Here is a 21,012-nt window from a genome sequence, read left to right as displayed (position 1 = left end):
TAGTCTACTATATGCAGGATGTTCCAAGTATATATACTTTTTGCTTTATATTTAACTTTTTACCTACTGAATCTATGTTTTAGTATACTATTAAAATGTTGGGTGTGCTAATTAGCACTAATTATATACTACATTAAAATAAATACTATGCTTGTTTTAAGATAAAACTATACTTTTGCAAAGTGCATCCTAGGCGCATGTGTTACTGCTGTGTTTAGAATATACTTCAATGAAATGTATTAATTTTTAAAATTAATTAATTAATTTTGTGCTGAAACGGTGCTTCATCACACTATGCTTACAGTAAACTGTGCTTATTTTATACTGAAACTTTTCTTAAAGATAAAGAGTGTTTATTTCTGTGTCCTATGAAACTATGCTTCAATTAAATATACTCCAAAAACATTAATATTACATTAAAAATGTGTTTGCAGTGAACTGTGCTTATTTTATGTTAAAATCGTACTTTAACAAAACATTTCTAAACAATGTGTTATTTACGTGTTAAACCTATACTTCAGTGTAGAGGGCTTGAAACAATGCTCACGATGAAATATTCTGCATTAGCAGTATGATATTATTAGTGATAAATTTGATGTCTGGCCATATTGAATGTGTAAATATAAAGTGCATGTACACTTCAAAACAGATTCTAAATATTCTGAATTGTGATAATTTGATGTTAATAGTATGATACAATGTTTATTGTATGATACAATTTTAGATCTAACAGTGGAAAAAAGGATCTTTTTTCTGCTCCGACATTGCAGCACAGAGTGCTGAAGATGAAGGACTTTAATGGTAAGTTATCTTAAAATAAAGTACAACTTAAAGGCGCAGTACATGATTCTGGAGAATGATTTTTGATACTTAACAGCAAAACAAATACACCCCTCCCTTCAGTGCTCCTTCAGAAAGGCAAACAACACTGGGCTAGCAAACTACTTTTTTTTGGATCTTCATGGCCATAAAACCCTTTCCAAAGTTGTATGGACAAATACCAATACATAACATTAGAGCGAACAGAGACACAGCAAGTAATGTGACTAACATTAGTATTGTGGGTTAGCAAACTGTCACTACAAGTGCTGAAGCAAAGCTAACCACATGAGTAAACGTGACAAAACAATACTGACCTCTTGGTTCTGTGAAACAGCAAAAATAAGTTCATGTTGCCAACCTGTCAAGCAGAAAGACAGCAACCTCCTCATCCCTTTTCATGTCGTTCAGCTCTCGATGAAGCTGAATTTTCCCGTTCCACTATAAATGGTGCAGCAATTACATTCAGGCGACAGAATGGAACCACTGCATGATTTAAGGTGGAACTGGAAAAATGCAAATAGGAAGCAAATTTCAGCCTTGTCAACTTTCAGAGGTCTCTCCACCATTAAACACATCACCATCACTTTTCAGAGGTCTCTCCATCATTAAACACATCACCATCACCTTTCGGAGGTCTCTCCACTGTTGAAACGCCTCACCATCACCTTTTGGAGGTCTCTCCACTGTTGAAACACTCTTGCCTGCTCTAAGAACTTCTTTCTCAATCTTTCTGCTGATCTTTTCCACTTTAGCTTTACTCCTACCACTATTTCAGTTGTGTTTTAGTGAGTCATTATTTCACTTTATTATATAGGTTAAGGTTGCTCTACACACCTCTGACAAAAAGTCCCATTCCTAGTTGCTTATAAAATGTGACAATGTATATTACGTACAATGTGTTTAGAACATTAATTTGTTTCTTCCACTTTACACCTATATATTCACCCTGCTGAAAGAACACTATTAGAAACATTCGCATTTAAAACCTGATGGTTTTGCCTTCTAATGGGAATTGCACAGCTTCCCAACTTTGAAACAGGGTTGTAGTACCTTACAAGTAATCTGGTGAGACATGAGTGACCAGCACAGATCTTAATGTATGGGTGTAATATGGTTATGCACAGAGGCAGATATAAGCAGCCATTCAGCTGCACTTTTAGAATGTGGAGATGAAGAGCAGGGAGAAGAGCATTGCAGTAATCAAGATGAGGTTCTTATTGGTCATTGTGATTTTTTTTGTCAATATTACTGTTGTAAGTTAATATAATCCTTAGTTTATAAATAATTTATAAATATTATTAAAAGAAGACACCAAATAAACAATCATGAAGGCAAACATGAAAGAAAAGTATGATGCACATTCCAGATTTTTCCAGACAAAACAAAGTCAAAACTTCAAAATGATAAACAAATGCACCCAAATCTGATATTCTGTACTCCATAAAATAACTACTACTACATTACACACACATTGATTATTGATTATTTGTTATTTTTAACTACCCAGATCCAAAAAGACTGACATTCCCCACATTTATTTTATGTGTTTTCCTTCATTAATCAGATTTTTCCAAGCTTGGAAGTTTTCTTATGTCCAATGACATTTTCAATCTCCTTGAGCAGTTTCTCCTTGTTGTTTTTGATGTTTAATCCAGCTTTCTCCAGAAGATCTGTGATCATTTCACGACTGTAGTTCATTTGAAAAGTGGAATATCTTTTCTCCCACTTCTTAATTTCTCCTGAGAAAACAGACATTTGCTGCTTAAAGCTGCATTTCTGTTGGCCTACAATTCACACTATCCAGTATATTACCAATACCAATACGTTTCTGTGTATCAGTGAAGTCAATGATATACAAGGATGTATATTTCAGTGTGCTGGAATTACCTCTGCAGTTAATGGCATTGAAAAGAGGCATGTGAATCACAGTTGGAGCATCGCTGGAACCCTTGAACACATAGAAGTCCTGTGGTTCTGTATTTTCAGCAGGTAGAACAACCTCAGGGAAAGGAATCTGAAGGTCTTTGCACTTTTCAGCAGCATGAACCACCGTCTGCAAAACAAACACTTTACTGGTAATTTCTGTGTTTGTGACTCAAATATTAGCTGCAAATTGACCATCAGACAGCATGTTCTACTCTTTGCACCTTTTAGTCAACAGTCAGAGACCAGCTGAGAGGAGAAATGGTCTGTTTTCTTTTTTTCTGTCTGTTTTTGCTCAACATTTTGTTCATCAATAGCAATATTTTTACATCAATTCAAACTTCAAAAACACTTCAAATCTGCTTTGTTGCACTTTTTACAGTGAACAGGCCATTTTTACCTGGATTGTGAGCAAAAGGTGCAGTGTGTAGAACAAGCTGTCTAACGGCCTTTTTGCAGATCGTGTTTGAGAACTCAGACTTCCTTCTTTTGACAGGCAGATCACAGACGTATTGTGTTCCGATATTTGAATTCTCAGCAGGACTAATGTTGTACCCGTAACCTATAGCTCTCTAGCTAACAGTGTAATAAGCTTTCATAGCAAGCTCCATTAACAAATTTAGAAAAGCTTTAAAAACCTGCTTGCTGGGATTTTTGCCTGTGACTAAGAGCAGCAGGAGGGCAGTCAGTTGAGGGAGAGGAATGCAAGTAGCTGAGGTTTAACCTCACCTAACTGAAATCAAACCAACTGAAGTCAAAAAGGACACATTACAGGACTGTCTTTTCTGTTTTTTTGTCACAGATTCATTTTGTGCTTTTATATTTCAGCGATTTATAAGATTTTCACATGTGATTTAATGAGCCTCCTTTAAAACAATCCTCTCACCTGTGACTGAGGTCAGTGAAAATGCATCACTGTATTTATTTTGCTGTGATATTTATTTAAGCTGAAATAAAGCACACCATATATTCATTTGGAAACTCATTCTGACCAGATAGAGGAGAAAAACATCACCTGTTCTTCCCTCTCTGTCCATGGCAGTGATTTCTCGAAAGTTACAATTTGTTTCTTGAGATTTTGACAGTTTCAAACTTATGAGTCAGGGTGTATTCAAATGGCAAAAACTGCACATTTGAAACGTGAGGAACCCACCTTTGACAAGTTTCAGAGGGCAGAAAAGAAGCAGAGCAGATCTTTATGGGACATCATACATCCTTAAATGGTCAGACTATAGAAACTACCACTGCACTTCTTTTTGGAGGAGAAAGATGTACATCATCAGATGAAAGTACTTAAGTTGTAAATTGGTACTGGTGTACGAACAAACCACACAACACTGTGGCTGTCTGTATAGTTAAGACTACACCCAAAATGCTGCTTTCACTGTGTGTGCATGTGTGTAGTACCTTAAAAGGATCTCCTTCACTGAAGTCAAGGGAAATGATGAGATCGATGTCTCGTTCTTTTCTCAGTACTGAGAAGTAGGGTGAGTTAAGTAACGCTCCAGAATCTTCATATTCTCTCGTCTTTGACATAGAGACACTGGAGTCAACACCTTCCACTGATGACACAGTCAAACAATAATTAGTAAGGATAATATGGCTCTCCCATGGCTTCATTTACTCATTCTGTAATCATATTCATTATTATGTTTTTCTTGATCACTTTCCTTGAGTGAAAGGGATCTAGAATTTTTAGAAGGTTATTTAAGCGCAGGTTGGCAGGTCTCTGGCATATGTTATGTGTGTGTGTGTGTGTGTGTGTGTGTGTGTGTGTGTGTGTGTCTGGGTTGCTTCAGATAGTTTCAGTATATGGCTTGTTTTGTGTAGATAGCTTGTATTTGTCATTCTCAACAAGATAGCTTTTTGTTGTCATTTTATATATTTCCAGTACATATAAATTTCCATATATAAATTTCAATGACATCTCAAAGCTGTTGTTTCTGACAACAGCTTTGCAAGAAATACTAATATTATTAATTTGTTTTGTCTGAATACTTTTACCATCAAATTTTTAAACATATATGTGCTTATGAATACATGCTCTTTTGTTTATATTCATGTGTACAAGGTCAAAAGACATTATGTGTGTAAATTTAAAAGGTATATATTGTCACTGTCCCAGGAAAGGCAAGTATCTCTAAAATAGTAAGTTTACAGGAGAAACCTCTTACCTTTTAAAGTATGTTAATGTAAAGAGACTTTATTCCAAGTGATTTTGGAGCGTTTCTATTGGTGCATTCATTATAAACATTTAACACAATATAAAGGACAGCTGGTGTGTTGTTAAATGAGGTAGACAAATAAAAAAAATCGACAAAAATGGAGATATCAAGTTTTGTTTGGACATTGTTTTATATTAACCCTTTAATGCATAACATGGGTCAAAAGTGAGCCAACTGAGATTTTATTGTTGATATTTTTGCAATAAATTAATTTCATCATTAAAAATTCCTTGAATTCCTCAATTAACTTGTTTTTGATCATCACAAATTCTTGTTTTGACATTTCCTTCTTACTTTTTGAATAAAATTCATTTTTGTATCTCTACCTTTCCAATGCACAACATGGGCCAAAAATGACCCACATTCATTTCCTATGTTATTTCATGCATGGCTGAGAGTTTCTTTGCTATATCTTTGAAATGAGATTATTTTATAATTTAATATTTTTTAGGCATTCCTTAGATATTAGGTATTTGATTACCACAAATCATTGTTTTCATTCTTCTTTTCTTACTTCTAAAACAAAAAAATATATATTTTTTGTATCAGTACATCAAGTTTACACACTGGGGTCAAAAACGAGTGAATACAATGAGTGTAGAAACAAACACTCCTCATAAAGTGCTCAGTGACTGTATAGATCACTTAGTAATTAAATTATAGTTAATTTCCCACCTTCCATTTTGTAGAGATAGTTGTGATTCGTTCCCCAGGTCCAGTGCACAAGTTTTTCCATAGATCTCAAAATGGCAATCCAACTTTCTGACAAAATAAGATTAAATAAAACAAAATAAGGTTGACTTCAGATTTCTAATATAATCTGCCTTTAGACTAGATATGATAAAGTCATTAAAAAGGTTCCCATGGCTGAGATTTGTATAGTGGATTACAGACAGAGCAGTTACCAGTTGCTGTTTTAATAAATTGCAGTACTTTATTGTATTTCTAATTTCAATTTATTACAGCACTTGATTATAGTTTCACTGCACCCCTGTGTTTCTAATGTACAGCTGTAATGTGCTCTAATGTGCACCCATAGCTGACATGAAGATCATTTCCTTACAGTTTATAAAGGTAATGATGGAAACACAGAATCTAAGTTAAACCTTTGGCCACAAATGCTTCAATTTTGATGTGCACTGTATAAAAAAATAATCTCTGCACTACATTAACAATGATGAACAAAACTGAATGTCTTTTTTATTATAACATTACAGGATGATCAAGTAAACTGAAATTAAACACCATCATTGTTAGAATAACAAAACAAGCATGTTAAATGCAATCAAATAAATAATAAATCTGTTTCAGAAAAAAGGCACATGCAGAGCTATGATTATGTTTGTAATTTAGTATAATCAAGTCAGCAGATTAGTCTGAGGTGTATTGTTTGGAAAATGCATCAGTAGAAGGTTCTACTCACCGTCTTCTTCCTGTTCCTTAAACATGTCAGTGATAGAACTGCATGCTCGCAGCGTGAAATCGTTTAACTCAGTTTTGGAGATCGTCCTTGCTGATTTCTCTCCCCCCTCTTGATTAAAAGTCATCTTCTCTGTTTCTTTAAACTTATCTAAAGAGAGAGTTTATATATATGTTTACACTGTTTGTTGTTTATGTTGATGTGTGTTTATTGGGATGTTGTGTGTTGGGATGTGGGCTTAGTTTTGTGGGTTTTGTGTCACAGTCAGGCTGAAGCCTGTGGCTGCTAGTGACCTTCACCGTGAGTTTGTGTGTTGTTATGTGCCTATTTCCCACCTGGTTGCTCAATATAGAGCTGTTTTTGGTTCAGGGTCATGGCTTCAATCCACTTTTCACTCTTTCTTTTTTTCTCTTTGAATGACCAAAGCAATCATAACACTACCAAACTTTACCAAATGTTTTGGTTGTGACAATTTTAGCTAGTGTTGAGCATAACTCAAAAACACTAGCCAGTACGTGATGAGCAAACACAGTTTTGAACAGATGTCCACACACAAAACCATCATATTTTTAGTAAAACACTTAAATTGTAGAAAATAAACTTAATTGTAGAAAATCTATGTTTCGGTAGTGATAATTCATAATGTTACACATTGATTTTCAGACTTTGGGATGTAATCGCTCACCATGTGGCCATGAGGGACAGGGATGCAGTCTCACTTTCTGCTGGAGTGAGAGGATTGTGGCTAATATAAGACACCAGCTATAGAGTAAAACTGGTGATATGAAACCATTTTATACTTTTTTGAATAAACGTGTTGTGTATACATGTGTGGTGTGTGTTCATATATATATATATATATATATATATATTTAGATATAGATATAGATATATGTGTGTGTGTGTGTGTGTGTGTGTGTGTGTGTGTGTGTGTGTGTGTGTGTAAGAATGACATTTTTTAATGTTAGGGTAAAGTTATGTATTCTTTGGATTATTGTATATGCTTTTGAATACAACCTTTCAGGTGTTCATCCATGGCTTTGAGGTGATTTGTAAGATCCTCCTTTTTCAGTGCACGAAGGTTCAGCTCCACAAGTGTTAAGAGCGCCTCAGGAGCTTTAGGAACATCTGGCGTTTGTGATGCTTTCCTTTGTTGTGCACTTCCTGTTGTAGCTAAGGCAAAAAGTAATGAAAGAAATATGTAGAGAAATATTAACCTTAAAAATGGCCAACGTTTTAATACACACTTCTATAACCTAAGAACTCAGCTAGTTTGTACTGTCATTCATGTAGTTACTGAATAATAAATATGAGTAGGTAATAAGACTGGAATTTTAGGGGGTTAACTTTAACCATTCCCTGACTGAGTGGAACATTTCGTTTTTTGGCAGCAGTGTGAAATGGACAAAAACCTTAATGTGTGATTATGATGTCAATCAAATACAGACCATTTAAGCTAAGATAATCAGTTCCTTAAAAGGAGGTAAAACTTTGCATGATAATATAAGCCTAATATTAGCCAGTTTAAAAAAAAACAAAAAACTAAAAAGTAGCTTAAAAATCATTCAAATTCATTTTGCTCTTAAAGTATCACATTTTTACCTCATGTCTGTGCAAGACTGAGAAAAATGTAGAGCATGGGAAGCATTCATAATTTTGTTTTTACTTATTTACCAGAAAAATCAGAATGTACGCACCATCTAGCATTCAAAAGTTCTAATAAATGTAATGATTATTGTGATACAGCATATTGTTACTCAGTGATACCAAAGGCTATCAAAACATTTGATAGCTTTTGCTACAAAACCAATACCAAAAACCTTTTGCTGTCATTATTTTTTTCTAAATTTTTTTATGTCATATTGTATGATATGTGAGTGGTTGACTATGGTTGAAGGCTGCAAAGCATGTTCTGACCTTATACAACACAACCCAATTTAGTACCCATTAATTCAGAGATTTACACTCCGTTAAGGAGGAATAAATGAGGAGATTAACAAATGGGGAGGTTCATACGTGTGATTAGTTCTTGTAGTTTCTTGAGGATATATTCCATATCTGCGAGGACACTGCCACACAGACCTGTACAAATTCCAAACAAATAATAAAAAAACAGACAGTAAGATTAAGTGTCCAAAGTAAGTGTCCATTGTCCGGCCCCAGGGCCAGGCAAATCTTAATGGCTTCTATTTGAGAATGTGTTATAAGTGGCCCGCCAATTAGTACATTGCAGTTGTTCCTTAATACACTGTAGAAACTGGCTAATCAGATCTAACTAAAAAAATGACTTCATGTGGTATCAAGCAATTTAACTTAAAAAATTACTTGGATTGAAAAAATTCTTATCAGTACTACAAAACAGTGCAAAGCTTTGTGAAGTTATTATCGTTAGTGATATTGGATTCCGTGTGTGTGGAATTAGTATTTTAATCCAGCACACTGTTAAAAGTGGTTCGTTAGGTCTACTTAAAAAAATACTTTATGTGGTAACAAGTGTGACGGGCCTGTGCCATTACAGGTGGAGTTGTAGTGGGTGGGGCTGAAGGCCTCATCAAGAACACTACTTACACCTGTGTGGTGTGCTTGTGGCGGGAGCTCCTCTTTTGTTTTGTTGTTTGTGTCCCGGGCAGTTTGGTTTTGTTGGGCCAGTTTTCTTTTGTTCTTTTGGGCATTATGCTTCAGTTTATTTGTTTATTTTGGAGTTATTTTGGCCTGCAGTTTTTGTCCTTGAGATTTTTGCACCAGATCCTTACATTTATTTCTCATTAAATCATTTTTTCATTTATCCACTGTGTGCTTCCGTTTTATTTGTCATGATGTTGAGCCAGTCATGACAAATGTGGGGGCTCGTCCGCCTTTTTTTTTTTGTTGTTGTTTGGATTTTTTTTCTCCCCTCTCCTTTTGAGTAGTTGGGGGCGTGCAGTGTTTTGTTTGGGTTTTTGTATTAGCTGATTTTGCTTGTTGTTTAGTTTGGTCTGGTGCAGGCTTTTGTTGGGGTGAGCCTGTTTTAGTCCTTTGTGTGGCCCCATGGATCCTTTGGGCTTTGCTTTGCTGTCATTTGGTGAGTACTCTGCAGGGGTGGGTTGGTTTGGGTTGCAGTTCCCTCTGCTAGGTTTAGTGGATTGCCTTTATTTTTGTACCACTTCTGGGCTGAGGGCACCGCAAATAGAGGTTGGGTTTTGTGGCTCTGGCCAGAAGACTTCTGCCCTACTGGTATTTGGGTGCTTAAAGTGACTCAGCTCTTGGAAGGAGTATGAAGACTAGGTTGAGCTTAGATAGTTTTGGTTTAATAGTTAGGGGGAACTGCAATTGCGGTTGCCTCCCCTCCTGTTTGAGTTGTTTGTTGCTGAGTCTGCCTTGTGTTGGCTATGGCTTCTGTTAGTCAGTTTGTTCAGTCACCCTCTGAGGACTTATTGGATCAGTTTTCTAAGGATCAGCTGCTTGAAATTGCTGGTCATTATGATGTTGGGTTATCAATTACTGATAAACTGCTGAAGGAAAACATTAAAGCTATATTGAAGTCTGCATTGGTAGAGAAGGGTGTTTTGAAGACCTTACCTGTTTCTCCTAGTCCCTCATCTTTGCCAGCTTCTTTGACTTTTGAACAGCGAGAGTTAATATTGTTGGAAAGTGCAGCTAAGGAAAAGATTATTCAAACCCAGTCAGAGGTGGAGAAGCAGATTGAGTTGTCTAGGAATCAGTTGGAGCAAAAGCGACTTGAAGTTGAGGGTTTCTGTTTGGATTTGGTTAAGGCTGGCAGGGTTTCAGATACTGGATTTTCGGCTGGTACTGTTGAGAGACTTGGTTTTGATGTAGTTAAGTATGTTCAGTTGCTGCCTAGGTTTGATGAAAGGGATGTTGACAGGTTTTTTTCACTGTTTGAGCGTTTGGCCGACACAAGGGCATGGCATGATGTAGAGCATGCTACGTGCTTACTGTGTTCAAATGCAAGGGGACTGGGAATCAGGGTTGCCTTGGTTATTGTTGGCTGCTAGAGAGGCGTCTCAGGAAAGTTTGGGATTTAGTCCTAATCAACTTGTGTCTGCACATAATGAGTGGGATCCCTTGTAATTACTGACTGACGATTTAAAAATGTCAGACCCACCTAAAAATGTTTTAGGTTATGTTAGTGACTTTCAAACGCGTCTCTATGAGGCTGGTCAATTTGCTAAAGAAAAGCTCAGCCACTCTCAGGATAAGATGAAGCGTCTCTTTGATCGTAGATCAGAGGTTCGTGTGTTTCAGCCAGGTGACCAAGTGCTTGCCCTGTTGCCTGTTGTTGGCTCTCCTTTTCAGACCAAATTTGCTGGTCCCTATACTGTGGTGAGGCAGACATCTGATCTTAACTATTTGTTGGAGACACCAGACAAAAGGAAGGCAACTAGAATCTGTCATGTTAACCTGTTAAAGCCCTATTATGGCCGTGAGTCTCATGCAGAAACATTAGAGGTGTTAAATGACAAAGTACAAGTTGATGTTAAACCTATTCTTTTAGCTGATGCCAGTTGTGCTGAGGAGCTATCTCACCCTTCTGTTTTTCCCATTTCAGAGCCAGTTGATGAATTTGACCCTCATGAATGTTTTGCTGGGCCAGTTAAAAAATTCGGAAGCGCTGCATAATTTGGATAGCATGCTTGGGCATTTGCCTGCCTTGCAATGTTCAGATCTGATTAAACAGATCAGTGAATATATACCCCCACTTGCACAAATCTTATTCAGCATGATACCGATGTGGGTGATGCAGCCCCTATTCGGCAGCGGTAAAACCATGTCTGTCTGGATAAGAGAAGACAGTTGGAGAAGGAAGTTGATTACATGCTTAAAAACAAAATAGCCGAGCCTTCATTTTCCAGTTGGGCCTCTCCCTGCCTTTTGGAAAATAAGCCTGATGGTTCTTTTAGGTTTTGTGATGGTTCTTGTAGGTTTTATCGGAAGGTGAATACAGTGACTAAGCCTGATTCATTTCCTTTGCCACAGGTGGATGACTGTATAGACCAGGTAGGGTGTGCTCAATTTGTGAGCAAGTTTGATTTGTTAAAAGGCTATTGGCAGTTTCCTTTAACAAAAAGAGCTCAAGACATCTCTGCTTTCATTACACCATTTGGTTTAACGATTAACTAGTTTTATTCAACCTAAATAAATACTTTGAATGAACGATTCTTTCAATGAGTGTGTTTTTTAAGTTGAATGAAACTAGTTCAATTGCTTGTTACTACATGAAGTATAAGTAGATCTGATGAGCCAATTTTTACAGTGAAAAAGATTTTACAAAAGTTAAATATATGTAACATGCTAAAAAGAAACGTTTGCCCTTTGGTACTGCTTAATCATTTTGTTTTTATCATGGTCTGTGTTACCTTGTAAGTACAGCATGTCAATCTCAGGCTGCTTCTTAATTTTGTTTCCATTCTCAAACTGACTTCCCAAACAGGAGGAATCCACAAAGGCTCCAGTAAGAGAATAACCTGACTCATCTGGAGTGATCTCAAACCAAGGATCTACAAACGAAAAGTACTGTAAATGTTCCATTTTACCATGCACACACACACACACACACACACACACACACACACACACACATACATATAAAACACACACAGACAAATGATAAATTACCTGCATTCAGTCGGTCATATTTACACTGTTTGTCAATCACAGTGTAAACAGGATACGGGTCTTTGGTGTATTTACCCCTCTGCTCTGTGAGTTTGTGTTCATTGATCTGTGAAATGCAGAGAATACAGACTTCTACAGTGGGGTCCAAAACTCTGAGAAATGTCTGAGATTTGACACCCCGTGTGGGCTTGTGAGAGCGTATGGTACATTGTGTAATCTCCTTTCAGACTCCCTAATCCTGTAAATACTTTGGGAATCTCTGCTTGAACATCTCTTCTGTGTGTTCCACCACATCTAACCTCTCAACAAGTTTTAAAGCCTCAAAAGCTGGCAGACCTAGAAGGGGTCAAACAAGTGATCCTAATATAATACTGTGTGAGTTAAAAGCTAGCCAATTCCCACTATGCGAACAAGTACTGCACAACTCACAGAATCCGGAGAAACAGGATAAATTAAAGACACCATGTGGTAATGTACTTCATTACTAAAGAGACACAGACAGCTGTAGTCTTCTTTTAACTCCCATTTCACTTGTACTCAATTGCCCTCTCTTCTTAACGACTACAGTGAGACACATTCTTGGATCAAGAATGCTGAGAAAGTTATCAAGAAAGTTGTTGAGAAAGCAAATTGTAATTTATTAGAACCCTAAAAAAGCATCCAATCATAAGCAATACGCAAATTAGCCAGTTATGATTGTATATGATTTAGACAGTTTGTGGTAGTCATTTTTATTAGTTTGCCTCTAATTTTACAGGACATCAGCGAGCAAGATAGGGCAAAACTTAAAAATCCTACTTAGGAGAATGGCATTGCAGCAATGACAACTCATAACACACTCACAGCAAAACAGACAAGCAAAGTCACACACATTAGGTAAGAAAAAATTTTGCACTGTATTTAATCAGTTTTGTTTGTGTTTTTTTCACAAGCCCCGTGTCACAGTCGAGTCGTGAATCATTCAACATGTAAGTCGAGAGCAACCCCGAGTTCAATTCGCTGACTCGAGTCCTCATCTCTGCAAGAGTGTCTACTTAGTCTACACTTCGTTGTCACACCAAAAAATGGATAAAAGCAGGCTTGGACTAATGTGTCCATCGCATTTAAATGCTGTCACTCAGATTGACGTTTATCATGTAATAGATGTGGGCAAATGTTGTATTTTGAGGTTTTCTTAGCTTGAGGGTGGATTTAGTGATTCTGGACAGCTCTAGGCAAAGGACAGTTATGGATGCCCTGGATGCACATTTTTTTATTTAGTTGATGCTCTGGGTAAATGATATCATCTTAAATCTAGTTGATACATGTGATATTTCCCATTTTGAGATTGTTGTAAGAATGTGTAGAGGATTCCGTCTTTATTGTGTCATTTTACCAGGCACCAGTAGGTGGCACCCTCAGACATGTACTAGGCAGCTCTGGGGTCCATAGGCACATGGTATCTAGCTGTAGCAGATAGTCAGCTGCTCCTTTCTTCATTGTTATAGCCCATAGAGTTCAGTTCAGTTCATGTGTTCATGAAGAGGTTTGTGATGACCTTTACTGTACCCTTTGTGAGGTTATGTTCTGTTATGTTATGTTCTGCACTGTAAAAAATGGCTCATCAGATCAACCTAAAAAAATGACTTCATTTAGTAACACGCAAATTTAATTAGTTTTCTTCATCTCAAAAAATTACAGTAAAAAAGCTGCTTTTTTAAAAGCTGATAGAGCTCCTAAAAGTAATAAGAAACCCAGTGAATGTATTGTTATCATGGCACTAATGTAACAGCTATTAGCATCATTATAGCAGATAAAGTAAAGGCTACTTATAAAGTTACCATTTTTCATTAAACACTGCTGTAAAAAAGAGTAACTGGTACATGCTCAAGATCAAATAACAAAATAAACCACACTCAATCCAGTTAATAATGAAGATATCAGAGTGGGAAGACCAGTTTAATATTGAATTTAACAGCACCAGAAAAGTTTTAGTGGCATGCAGGTTTCACAGGTTTGCCAGCATCAACAACAACATTAGGAGTATATAGTTTGCCGGTATTTAATAACGAGTATGTAGAGGTACAAACTAACTCAGTATTTAGATGTTTCATCAAAAGATCCCTGAGTTCTGTTTCCTTCAATATTTAATTAAATAAATCTCAAAGAAGAATCAGGATTAGTATAAAATCCTGTAGCAATTCCAGTGGTCTCCACTCACAAGTGATGTACAAATGTACAAGATGTACAAGTGTGAAGGACTTGTTTAAGTGTAATACTACTGCTAATAATAATAATAATAATAATAATAATAATAATAATAAATGAATTGTTCTCAATCCCTGCTTGGTTTCCCACATTACTTGAGGGGACTCAAAACAAGTAGAAAGAAATTAAGTTCAGTAACTTAATAAGTGTGTAGAATAATTCGTAGTAAAAATGATCACTTTACTGGGAGCAACTCAAGGTAGTAATTAATTTGTAATGATAAATCAGCAGATGAATTAACATATAATTAACAAGACAAATTTCTAATTTCTTAGTTACTTGTTATTTCTTTATATGAGTAAACACACTTATCAGCTCATTAACAGTGTAATAAGCAGCAGTTAGTGCACATAAACGAGCTATGAACTAATGTAAAACTAAATTATCAATTAACACTCAAATGCAAATAACTGAATCATCAACTACTAACTAATGCTTCATTAATGTTTAATGCATAAATAATCAGTTATCAGTTATTAATTTGCATAGAATTACCAATTATTTTGTGGCAATGTAAAGTGCTAAAAATGGTCACAATATTATCTGCAAGCAATTATATTTACAACAAAAACATGCTAACCTAAAAACGAACTTGTAGTATCAAGCAAGCAAGTTTTATTCAACTTAAATATTTAGAATAAACAATGCAATGATTTTGAAGCACACTTCTTATAGTAAAGCCTCACATAACCTTATCTGCAAGTGTCTGACGCTTCGTTTAACATTACATTACTTTAAATGAACAAAATCAACATTAATTCAAATCTCTAAACCAGTTGCAATCGACTTTTCCTCTGTTCTCTTTTTACAGTGTATATAGTTCAGAATATGTTAAACTTCAAACAGTGTTTCTAAACTTCATTATATATTTGGAGCACAGGTATATGACTAGAGGTATAAATTATACTGACCTCATTCACCATGTTAGACACAATCAGTACCGACCACACATCTGTCAGGCTGAAGTTGTCTTTTTCTGAATAGTATTTCGCCAGCTTTTCACCCATTTCCTTCAAACTGACGCTGCCATCAGCAAGTCTTTGGACAATGTTATTTTTCACAGTGTCCAGTTTGGTGGACCAGTCTGGTTCTTTATATAATGATGCCATGCACCTTCAGAGAACAGATGGACAAGACAGTGCTTTAATTTAAATAAATAAATAAATAAATAAATAAATAAATAAATGCTGTTATCAACAGCCAATATACAAAAATGCAAAATTATCAAAACAAGTTTACTTCATGAGTTGGTTGAGGGCAAATTTGATCAGGCAAAAGACTCCAATAATCAAAACAAACAAACAAATCAACTACGCTAGATCTTTAATTGAAATCCTCACCTAGTAGCAAAAACAAAAAACACTATCTACACTAGTCTTCCCTATGGCTTAACATAATTACATGGGTTGGGGCCCGCCCCTTGCCTAAGGTATCTATACAATGGGCAGCTACATATGTAAAAATGTATGAGCGCGCCCATCTAACCTGTCCAGAACCCCAAGAAAGCAAAGCATGAGAGAGAGTGTATGAGAGAGAGAGAAAGGTAGATAAAAAGAGCCTAGACAGCCATAAAACAGCAAGGCTAGCGTGATTAACAGTGCGAGGCACGAAAACACAAGCTAACATGAACTGAACAAAACTCCATCAATACACAGACAAAGCTATCGCAGACATACACAAAACTGCATGAGCAGAAAGAACACAAAGCTTAAGTGTCTGCGACAGCAAATGCAACTAGGACCACACCAAAACAGCTTGGAGCACAGGGGTAACGCCAGCTCCTTCATGAGCTTTGCCGGGCTGCTTTTAAAGTTCAAGTCCCTCCTCCAGGGCCGGAACTCTGCATGATGATTGGCCGTCAAGTGGTACGCGTCAAGTCTCTAATGATGTCTTTCAATCCAACCAGCCTGTAGCAGAGATAGGGAGCAAATGAGGGAGGAGACATACGGAACAGAGAGAGAAAGAGAGAGCGAGCGAGCGAGTGAGCGAGCGAGAGAGAGAGAGAGAGAGGAAAAATACCGGCCAGACACCCCTTATCCAGGCCAGACATCACAGACAGTCAAGGAGTTACTATCCAAACCAACAACTCAGAGAAATGCTGTTACATTTTAACAAGGCTGTAAAGTGCAACGGTTTTGCTGTGTTAAAGATTAAAGGTGCATCAGTCAGTTTATTTCTTGTATTACTAATACAAATAACTTGGAAAAAATGTTTTAGCAATGACATCAGCACAAGTGTATTACATCATTTTATAAGACCCTACACCATATTACTCCACCCCGTCCCTGCCTGATTGGCTCCAAAAAATGTGGGACAGTCCGGTTAGAGAGCTGCAGGTGGTTTTAGTGCTGTGGGTGAAAAACAACTGCCAAAAACATACTGATAAGAAACATGTTAAAACAAGAAAGATGAAAAAAACTCACGCACAATATTTTTTTCACTATGGAGGTGCCCAGACAGGTAATGTATGGAAAAGAAATACTGGCTGATGTTTAACATGTTACACCAGTTTCGACCAGGAAGCGGCAGCATGCTAATGATAAGGGAGAAGGTAAAAAAAACAGCTGCTCCATGCTGTCTGAAGGGCTGGTATAGCATGCTAATTGTTAACTACATAGCTCCCCAGTTATGTTTTTTTTTTCATGTGGTCTCTCAATGATAAGGAGGAAAATAAATATGGAGGACAAATTTTGTTTTTAGGTTTTTGATGGTTGAAATTGTGATGCTAGAAATATTTATTTGTCTGTTTTTGGAATGTTATACAGGCAGAAATAATAACAGGGTTTCCATACAAATTGGTCTCAAAATCAGCAACATTCACCCTGGACAGATATGTAAACACAACAAATATAATGAGTTCAACAGTTTGAATGGCCAAATTTAAATGACAAATCAAGTAGATAAATCTTTATCTATCAGAGATCTTTATCTATCAGAAATCTATTAAAGTAAAGTAATGCTTTGTATAAACAATCTTAATAGACATTTATGTAATACCAGTCAACCACATCAAACTCGATTATTCTCAAGCAAATCCATATAAACGGAATGCCAAGTACTTGGATAGTATAATTAGATTAGAAATGTAATGGTATGTCATCATAATTTACCAAGTGGAATAAATCCATATTTGCCAGGGGGAAGCAGTAATGTATCCCTGTCTTGATATTTTTATCTTTAAACCACACTGTAAAAAGTGGCTCATCAGATCTACTTAAAAAAATACTTCATGTGGTAACAAGTAAATTAACTCATATTATTCAACCTATATAAATACTTTAAACGATTTTTTCAATCAAAGTAATTTTTTTGAGTTGAATAAAACTAGTTCAACTGCTTGTTACCACATGGAGTAATTTTTTAGGTAGATCTGAAAAGCCACTTTTTACAGTGTAATCCTAACCCTAAACTTAACCTCAACCCAAAACCTTATCCAGTCAAACTCCAGTTACAGAATGGTGTCTGTATCAGCTTGTTGAGGATGTTGAGATGGTCTACATTATACTTCTTTCATGTTCAGTGAATTCTCAGGTTAACATCTACAGATATGATCTTGGACACACTAAATAAAGTGAAATTACGCGTTTAATTAAATTTCTTGGTAATCTCCTTAACATATTTACAACCCCATTTCCAAAAAAGTTGGGTCACGATGCAAAATGTAAATAAAAACAAAATGCAATTATGTGCAAATCATTTAAATACTATATTTAATTGAAAATACTACAAAGACAACATATCAAATGTTGAAACTGAGAAATGTTATTGTTTTTTGAAAAATGTAGGCCCATGATGAATAATATGTGAATGATATTGACATTGTTTCACTTTAGGTGCACCTATGGTGTACCAGGTTAAAACAGTGCTATCTGCAGAGCTTTGCTTTTTATGTTTTCTAGTTGTTGAAAATATTTGACATTTTGTGTGACATTTTAAGTTGGTACATTTAGAATGGGGACACCTGCTGTTCATTCCATTTCTGGAATAAAAGTTTTATAACAAAACTTGCTCTTGTTTTCAGTGAAAGAAGGGGATGATGTTAGGAATGATCAAGAAAAAGTTAAAGGTATTAAACAAGACAATATTTGCTTAAATTTTAATTGATTTTTAATCTGTTTGTATATTTACATTAAATTATATTTATAAGTTAACCATTTTTAAATTGATGGAATTGAAATTTTACCATGATGAAACATTGATATGGAAATATTACAATAACTAATATTACTAGAGTTGTGATCAAATAGTGTTGGAAAAAAGGGACTGAATTGTGTTGGAATAAAATGATCAAAGAATTTTATTTACTTTATTAAATCAAATTTCAGTAGTGTTGTATCAACACACAGTACTTGTGTTGATTAAACATAAATGGTTTGTCTTGATTTAACTGAGAATTGTGTTAAATCAAAACAAACTATGTATGTTCATTCAACACCAAGTACTTGTGTTGACTGAACATAAATAGTTTATTTTGATTTAACACAATTCTGTAAGTTGTGCCAAAGCAAACGATATGTGTGAAACCAATGTCCACTATTGAATTGAGTAAATCCAATGTGTTCTTTTTTTCAGTGTAACTTGGCCACCTTACTGTGAGAATTTAGGCTACACCCCTGAACATGATGCACACCATCCACTGAAGAAAAAAACTTTATGTAATGAGTTGAAATGGATCTAAATAAGTAATTGAAATATCTAGTATGAGTCAGTACCAGGTAGATCCTGAAACTCCACTCAGGTACATGATGCAGTCCAGCAGTCCCTCTTCTTTCAGCTGACTCAGTGACCCCAGCAGTCCAACCATAGCTCTCAAAGCACCACCAGAGCCCAGCACTGCGATGTTCGGCACCTCATCCTGCATCATTCAAACACAAATCTTAAATACTTAAAACAAACAACTGTAGTGCTTCTACTGCTCTTCACTAAAATACAATGAAGGATGAAATGTTGATAGATGCAGTTGTTTATAATGCATTTATTCTTGAGTAATTTTAAAGACATTAGTGTTAAGCTTTATACTATAGTTGAGCTTTATTACCTGTCTATAAACCACTTTGAGCCAGCAGGAAAAGTGCTATATACATAAAGATTATTATCATTATTATTATTATTATTATTATTATTATTATTATTATTAAATAAGGAATGATCTATGACAATAATAATACCATAATACTACACTGCAGTGTGTAACATAGTAGTGTTTGTTGTAGTTTAGTGTTCTAACTAAGGGCCAGATTTACTAAATAAAATCAGGCCTTAATGAATTTTGCACCTACAGAAGCACAGAAGCCTCTTTGCTTGTGCACACAGTGTCACAACTTAGCTTCAGGTTTTACCACACCTGAGACCTGACATGCAAATTAACATCTTGGAGCGATTAACTTTATGTATTTAATGCCAACGGGCAATTGATGCCAGGGCTATTGGAAAAGCATCATATCTCCACGACTGTAAGGAGAAGGAGAAGGAGAAGGAAAAAACATTCTTACCTTTCAATGGAACTGCTTGTCTTTTCGCAGCTAAGACTCAAATCCTCTGTCAGAAATTTTAGCTTTCTAGAGAGAATTTCCACTTCTTGTCAACAACTATTTGAACTGGGCTCTGAGTGGCTCTGTATATTGGCGTCACTGCCAGTGACATGCACAGACTTTGTTAAGGGTGGGGGCTGATGTACTTCAAAAGGGCATTTTGTAATATTATTTAAATTTTATTTGAAGAATGATCATTTAATTTAGCTTATTATTATTATTATTATTATTATTATCCAGACACAGAAAACTATGCAACTATGCAATCTAACTTCATTTTCTATCTGTTTTTTTGTTTGTTTGTTTTTTGTTTGTTTTTTTGCAGCCAGCTCATATCAGCTTAATACTTTACATTCCAGGTGTATTACATACAAAGGCTTATTATTCAGTAACTACAGGGTCTTCAGTGTAAACCAGTTGAGAAGTGTGTAATAAAACTTTGGGCCCATGGCCTGTTAAGTGGTTAATAAAAGTGCTGGCAACACTTTCTCAGTAATCCTAAAGATGACTTGGTGATTAACCAAACCATTAACCAAACTCAGATTTGAAAAAAAAAATCTATAAAAAGTTTTTTTTTTCTTCTTGATCAAGACTTTCAAGCATGGCAGTATAAAAAGCTCCTTGACTTTAAATTTCTAGCAGGGGTTCAACTTTGATATGATGTAAGATATCAGATTACGGAGGGAATTCATTCAACTGGGAATGACTACAGTAAGATGAAGCTTGCACGAATAGGACCACACTAAATCTGGTCCTAAAAGTCAAATATTGAAGAATATGATTTACCTCACTGCAGGATATACCATGCTGCTTCAGACACTGTTGAACGGTCTCTCTCCTTCTGGCCAAATGCTGCCTCTCCGCTTCACTCAGAGAGTGACCAATTCTCACCTCATTGCTAGGCACACTACACAGGAGTGGTTTCATTGGCAGAAGTATGTAGTAAAAGTAATAAATAATAAACAGATAAACAGGTACCTTTCATACATGTAAAAAGTGATCATCAGTAAATCATCAGTAATATCACTAGCTTGACTTAGTAGAGCTGAGATTAACTAAAAAAAGTGGACCTAGCTGTGGTCATTGTAAAAGGGTAGACAGTATTGTGCACAAATACATTTCAAATATGTGCACCAAACAGTGAAAAGAAATTGCTGTAAAATCATTTTTAAAAAGGGAAACAAATACCCTTGACTACTGCTGGTCTGGCCCATCTCTGAAAGGAAAG

The 21,012-nt window shown here is 35.9% G+C and overlaps 1 protein-coding gene across 1 annotated transcript; it reads right to left on the bottom strand.

The window, feature by feature from the left end:
* Positions 1-2,382: 2,382 nt before the first annotated feature.
* Positions 2,383-20,711, bottom strand: LOC118804946 (cytosolic phospholipase A2 gamma-like). Its single transcript, XM_036565538.1, has 11 exons — positions 20,571-20,711; positions 18,966-19,108; positions 15,165-15,366; positions 12,007-12,112; positions 11,748-11,888; positions 8,407-8,472; positions 7,408-7,563; positions 5,646-5,732; positions 4,153-4,307; positions 2,710-2,875; positions 2,383-2,561 (listed from the first exon to the last, which is right to left on the bottom strand). Exons 1-11 carry the CDS (start codon positions 20,709-20,711, stop codon positions 2,383-2,385), a joined length of 1,542 nt encoding a protein of 513 aa, XP_036421431.1.
* Positions 20,712-21,012: the final 301 nt, after the last annotated feature.

The sequence above is a fragment of the Colossoma macropomum genome, unplaced genomic scaffold, assembly GCF_904425465.1.
Source record: "Colossoma macropomum unplaced genomic scaffold, Colossoma_macropomum, whole genome shotgun sequence".
Taxonomy (NCBI): Eukaryota; Metazoa; Chordata; class Actinopteri; order Characiformes; family Serrasalmidae; genus Colossoma; species Colossoma macropomum.
This window is presented reverse-complemented; position numbering and strand designations above follow the sequence as displayed.